The sequence below is a fragment of the Mandrillus leucophaeus genome, unplaced genomic scaffold (genome assembly GCF_000951045.1).
Source record: "Mandrillus leucophaeus isolate KB7577 unplaced genomic scaffold, Mleu.le_1.0 Scaffold203, whole genome shotgun sequence".
In the NCBI taxonomy this organism is placed as follows: domain Eukaryota; kingdom Metazoa; phylum Chordata; class Mammalia; order Primates; family Cercopithecidae; genus Mandrillus; species Mandrillus leucophaeus.
In genome coordinates, this window is record NW_012102066.1 from 459,790 (window position 1) to 466,533 (window position 6,744).

General features: G+C 37.1%; 1 protein-coding gene across 2 annotated transcripts in view; it reads right to left on the minus strand.

Moving 5' to 3' along the window:
• Positions 1 to 6,744, minus strand: part of BICD1 (bicaudal D homolog 1 (Drosophila)) — a 334,482-nt gene that overhangs the window by 47,740 nt on the left and 279,998 nt on the right. Inside the window, exons 7-8 of one of the 2 annotated variants that reach the window (XM_011979543.1) lie at positions 5,963 to 6,280; positions 4,780 to 4,973 (exon numbers count right to left, since the gene is read on the minus strand). In XM_011979543.1, the coding sequence (XP_011834933.1) occupies positions 4,780 to 4,973; positions 5,963 to 6,280 (512 nt within the window). The remainder of the gene's footprint in view (positions 1 to 4,779; positions 4,974 to 5,962; positions 6,281 to 6,744) is intronic. The other variant, XM_011979544.1, reaches the window with a different exon arrangement.

The following is a 6,744-nucleotide window of genomic DNA, read 5'->3' on the forward strand; positions in this document are numbered from 1 at the left end:
CCCTAATTCCTTTATTTATTCCAGGAATATCTATTAACATCAGTACATCTTTGTCTCCTACCTCCCCTACCAGACTATGAGTTTTATTTGAATATCATTGTATATCAAGAGCCAAGAAAAGTGCCTGACACATAGTAGATATTCACTAAATTTTGTTAAATTCTGGTGAATGAGTAAATGGATTAATGAAATAAATGTGATTTTGGTACATGCTTAAGAACACAGGCTTTGCAATACATGAAACAAACAAATATCTACTTGTTTGAATGCAGTGAAACATAAAGGCAGTTTTTACTACGAACATGTCGGTGTGTATGGTTGACTGTGTATCTCAAGGGGCGATTATCTAAGGCTAATACACTTCTGTGAGTTGCTTTAAAAAACAGTAAAGTGTAAAATGTCACAGAAACATTTTCAGACTTCAAAAAAATACCATTCTCTTAAACTAGCTGAGTCACTGTGTCAGAGAAAGAGAGGGAGGGAGGGATGAAGGAGGGAGGAACAGAGGAAGGGAGGAGATTGAAATGATAGGGAGAAGCAAGATATCTAAGAGGAAAAGCGTGACATGGGAAACACAGTGTGAAGAGCAAGCTGCTTAGGCTATTACTTCCAGACTGAGTTCAAACTTGCTTCTCCAGGTTTGCCATTTCCTACTTATCTTGTGTAAATGCTGCAGTCAGGTCTTTACTACAGAAATAACAACTCCTGCCTGTGAATTACACGGATTCCTTTTACATATTCTGACAGGCTGATTGTAATTATTGATTAAATGGTAAGATCATGATGAAGAAAATGAGGAGGAGGAGGAAGAGAAGAAGGAGGAAGAGAAGGATATAGGCCTAGGCAGTTAAGGAATCAAGATAAAATGCTGACTAAAAAATACGCAACAATTTTGTGAAGACATACAATCTGCTGCCTAATTACAAACTCCTTGATGACAACAGGGTCCCTTTTGAGTCAAAGTCATCAAGGCTGATAGGCACTTCTCAGATCAGCTGGTAAATGAAACTGTGAAAACTAAGATGAGCATGTGGAAGGACACTGGAATTTGTGTGCCAGGATAAGGATAACGTCAAGAGCAAGAAAATCAACAAGCAAGCCATGACCAGAAGCACTGGAATTGCAAGGGCTGAGGTTGCAGAAGCTGAGCCAGTCAGAGGGAAACGCCAGAATTTTCCCTTAAAAGGTTGTACTAATGCAGCAAATCAATCAGGTAATGCATTAATTAGTATAAAACATTCTACTAATGTTGAAAATCAATGGCCTACCCTATAGTTGATTCTCTAGAATTGAGAAATTGTGTACTTGAGGAGATGAGGTTTTCCGTTTACCATCTCATAGAAATAAAATCTATTTGAAAGTATCTCTTATATAGAATAAATAACATTTTATGTTCTGTGTCTTAAATTTTTAAATGAGACATACCTCTCTCAATTCCTCAAGTGAAGGATTAAGAACAAATTAATTTCATTTTTAGTTGAGATAATTGCTTCAACAGTCCTCAATATAAAAATAAAGCCCATATTTGCTTATTAGAATAATTAAAAATCACCTAAAAACATGTATTAAAAATATATTAAAAAAATATTTTTAGGTGATTTAAAAATCACCTAAAAACATGTATTAAAAATATATTTTAGAAATATATTTTAGTTTTTAGCTTATCAAAAACATTCTGACAAATTAATAGAGAACTTTCTGTTTAAAATGACTAATAGATACTGTTACTAGCTAGCAAATTTTATAATGGTTAAACTCATGAATTTAAAAATACTCATAAAATCTATTATTTCCCATAGGCTTATGATATTTCTTATAAAGAACATGAGACTGGTCATATATGGCATATTTTATCTTTCTTGGCTTAATGAAAAGATTTTATATAGTAAAAGCATCATAATGAATGTTTGATATGTTTTACCCTGTATAGTTCAGTTGAGGGAAAATAACATATATTGGTAATAATGCAGATATTTATAGAAGCTACAATTTATTTGGTGTGGATGGTCAGTCACTTTCTATAGTAATTCATTGAACTAGGACCTTTTAGAAAATGTTGCCAAGACTGATAAGAATTTATTAAGCGTTAATCTGGTTGATTCCATGATACATAATTAAAAATTCCTAAGGCTATAACAGCTTTACTTCCTTTCCTTTTTTATTATTTTAACTTTACATAAATGGTGAGAATTATAAAGGTTATCAATATGTTAAGCTGTCAGCGTGATCTTCCGGTCTGGTGATGATTCTGAATTCCACGTTCCTTATATCTCTAATCTTTTTTTTTTTTTTGAGACGGTGTCTCACTCTGTCACCCAGGCTGGAGTGTAGTGGTGCCATCTCAGCTCACTGAAACTTTCGCCTCCCTGGCTCAAGGGATCCTACCTTAGCCTCCTGAGTATCTGGGACTACAGGCGCCCACTACCACACCTGGCTAATTTTTGTATTTTTTGTAGAGATGCCGTTTCACCATGTTGCCTAGGCTAGTCTAAAACTCCTGAGCCCAAGTGATTCACCTGCCTCGGCCTCCCAAAGTGCTGGGATTACAGGTGTGAACCACCGCACTCAGCCTCGAATCTCATAAATAGTAATCATTTCTAAGGTCAATTTCTAAGGTATTTTCTGGTTATTCAAAACTAAAGAGTTTAAGACAATATACTGGTACTCTTATTTGTGTATGCTAACTGACTTTAGAGTTGTAAGATGCATACAGTGTGTATAAAGTGGCAGAAAGATTCCCAATCTGGGAAAACGGGAAAGTGTTTTATGGGCTCTTAGTACGTTGATATACCCTTCTTGACAGCAACATCAGAATGGAGCCAAAAACATAAAGATGTTCAACTTTTAACTGAGTGATCTCACTCCTGAGAAACATTTAATAGATGAGAAGCTGAATGCATGAGGGTATTCCTGGCAGTACTCTATAATATAACAAACAATGAAAAACGACCTCAGTGGACGAGGGGAAGTAGTGATTAATGTGGTAACAGCATCTGAAACAAAATCTATGATACAATGACTTTAACAAATAAAAGACTAGATAGCAACATGGAAAAGCTTGTGATATAATGTTCATGGCTTAAACAATGTAATGATAACAATATAAAATATATATCCATGTAAACAAAAACCAGTCATACAAAAATGAAAACAGTTATTGTTAACATTGATTATTTTTAACCTTACTGAGATGTTATCTTTTTAATTAAACAACAATAGGAGTTATTTATTAATCATACCAATTTCTTTTCTAAGTTCCAGTAGATAGTTCTACTAAATCCATTTGGAACACTAAAAAGAAGACTTTTGTGGGTTTTATCCGAGTTAGGTATCCTGATAAATCATTACCACTCTGGTGATTCACAGAATACGTCAAGGTACCTTCCAAGGAGGTCTAAAACAATAGGAAATCAGTTATGAAATTAAAAACACCAAGCAGTTTTTACTTTTTTTCTTCTTAGGTGTATATTTTGGCTATTACACCATTCCAACGCATTATCACTACCAATTTCCTCAAACACCTTTAGAACATGAAATGCACTATCAGTTTCTACACCACATCTTTTAATCCCAATCAGTAGGCTGATTCCATGAATCAGATAAGGAAAGTATTAGAGATTCAAAGGCTGAGGTTTGCAAAAAGGAATTAAGGTAAAATGAAAAAATAAATTCTATTTCAGCGGTGGCAGACTCAAACACTACAGGAGGGGCCAGGAGAGAATAGAAATGAGGATAGCAGGCTGGGTATAAGTAATAAGGAGTGGGGACTGTGGCAAAGTGCAGAGCTTGCCCTAACAGCAACAGCCACTACAGAGCTCGAACAGGTGTTGACATGCGTGAATGCAGACCTAGGGCTGCCAGATATTCAGAATCTTCCAAAAGAGGCCAGAAATACTGATGCTTATACAAAATCTCTTGGATTTTTAACTGTCGATAACTAACTTGAATTAGTTTTATTTTTTATTTTCTGGCAATAGTCAAATAACAGCTGCCCTTAAGCTTACTTTGGTTTATGGGCTCCTTGTTTGCCACTTCTGCCCTATACTCACATGCAGGGATTCCTCAAAAGGATGATTTTTATTTGCAAGAAGTCACATTTTCTCTATTTGCCATATGTCACATTTTCAATTTAGGCCTCTTCATAGAACAAGTAAAAAGAATGAAAGGAAGGAAGGAAGGAAGAAAAACGCAAAATAGTGAAGCTAAGTGTGAGCATGTTGGTAAGCATTAACCAACGGGGGCTTGCAATCTACAAGAACATTATACTAAGACCTAAATGTTCTTGAGGAGCAAAATCTTAGAGGGTTTTACTTTTATTCTCAATATAATGATTGAGGAGACATTCTGAGTCACTACAAAAGGAAATCAGCCCAAAAGCCTTGTTATACATATGGCTCCCTTTACGGAAATTACATTAAAAATGATAAGAGAGAACTGGCCAAATCTGACCAAGATGGAATCGCCATGAGCTACCAAACTGCAAATAGGATCCAAGTGTGTATGTATTGTGCTTGTTGCTAATTTCCCTTTTCCTATCCCAGTCCTTCCAACTCTCATTTGCCATCTTTGGCTGTTAAATGGAAGTCTGTCATTCTAAGGAATATGAGTAAAGGAGGAAACGGGAAGCTAAGCGTAAGGAAGTTTTTACTTGACTTATAGGAATTTACACATCATCAAAGGTAGACTCTGCGGATGGGTGGGCCTGAGTGACTGGAAGGAAGGGGAGAGTCTACTCAACTAATCATTTGCATCACATGCACCCAAGGAAAAAATGTTTACCTGGTGGAGCCACGGTTAACCTTTTTTCCTTGCTGAGCCGGTGCCCTTGGATGAATTCACTCATGGAGGGGGGGCCCTTCAGAAGAAATGATTCTGTGGAGGTGGGATCAGGGGGAACTCTTAATAAATTCTGTAGGTAGGAAGCCCCTGAAGTCCTGGGACGGCTCTGATCACAAAGGGAAGTTGAAAATTGTCTTGCAGGAGATCCAAGAAAAATACATATAGGAAACAAAAAAGTTTTACTTTAATTACCTTTCAACGCCTCACCAGTGACAACATTATTTATATTGGCATTTCATTGTTTAAATATGTAAATCAATATTTTTGCTATTTTTTTTTTTTTTTTAAGTTTCCACATCAGGATACAACCCTATTTGGAAACTGTTCTGGATACTGGAAAAGAGATTTATTACAGTTAGTCAGCTTGAACCACAAATAGAAAATATATTATCTGAGTCTTTAATGAAAGCTCCTAAAATAAAAATGTTACCATTAACCGAAAATACATGGTAAGTAACTCAACAGCCAGGACTCTGGAAAAAGGTCACACAATCAAGCCCCTAAAAACCTTCTTACAAGTGGTTTCTCTGGGCAATATTCCCATGCCAAATGAAAAAGCACAAAAACCGCTTTCAAGAAAAGGACTGTGCGTATTCCACCCCATTTTATCTAGATATAGACATGCCCTTTCAGTCCGTCATCAATTTTGGTCATATGGACAAAAGTTACCCTAAGAGAACATATTCATATCCTTGTCCCGTTAAAGAGAAGCTGATAAACAGCACCATTTCCAAAGGTACAACGACTTTTAAAATTATAACCCAGGTAGAACACGCTTCATTCTTAATATCCACCTTTATCTACTAATTCTTAGGTTGGAGGGAAGGGAGAGGCACATTTACACATACAAAGAGTAGCAAAAATATTAACAGACACTTGAAAATTATATTACGATTAACCAAGAGGAGGGATTGGGCAGGGGGTTAGAAAGGACTACATAAACACAATTATCAAAAAGGTTTTGATCTGGAAAGACCCACATTAGCAAGGATCATTTATATGCCAGCTCCCATTTTTTCTTTTCCTTCCCCTCCTCCATCCTCCACAGCAAGAGCACATTCATTTTTGCAGTTAACTAAAATCTGGCCACTGCACCGTACTATGAAGATCGCTGCATGCATACCTTTTCCTCTGAGTGCCACTGCTGACCCGAATGTTGGGTGTCTGTGGGCCCTGACTATGCAGGAGGTAAGTGTCTATGGTGGGCACGGTGACTGATGCCTCCCCACTTACTTTAGGGCTGCCGATCTTGCTCTTTCCAAGTTTGCCTTTGCTGCGTCGGGACTGCTCATGGTCAAACTCTAAGTCCTCCAGCCTCTGGGTCAGGGCGAGTTTTTGCTGGATAGCCATTCGTAACAAAGTGTTTAGAGTCTTCTTCTCATCCTCTGCGGCTGCTAACTGTCTCTGCATCTCATCCAACTGGGTGACATATTCATCACATCTGCAACCAAAACGGAGAAGGGGTCAGGGGAAAATCTTGGTGAAACTGAATTTGGACTTAAGTTGAAAAGTAATAAATTTGACCGAAATTTAGAAATTTAGAAGACTGCTTTAAAGATCTAGCAATAGAATGTAGATAACCTATAATAGCAGAAAATTGGAATGTATGTTCATCCATACAATGAAGGATAGACAGGACATTTAAAAAAATTTATTATTATTTTCTTGTTGTTTTGTTTGTTTTTTAAGACTGAGTCTTGCTGTATTGCCCAGGCTGTAGTGCAGTGGCGTGATCTTGGCTCACTGCAACCTCTGCCTCCCAGGTTCAAGCAATTCTCATGCCTCAGCCTCCCAAGTAGTTGGAATTACAGGAGTGTGCCACCATGCCCAGCTAATTTTTGTATTTTTTTAGTAGAGACGGGGTTTCACCATGTTGGCCAGGCTGGTCTCGAACTCCTGACCTTA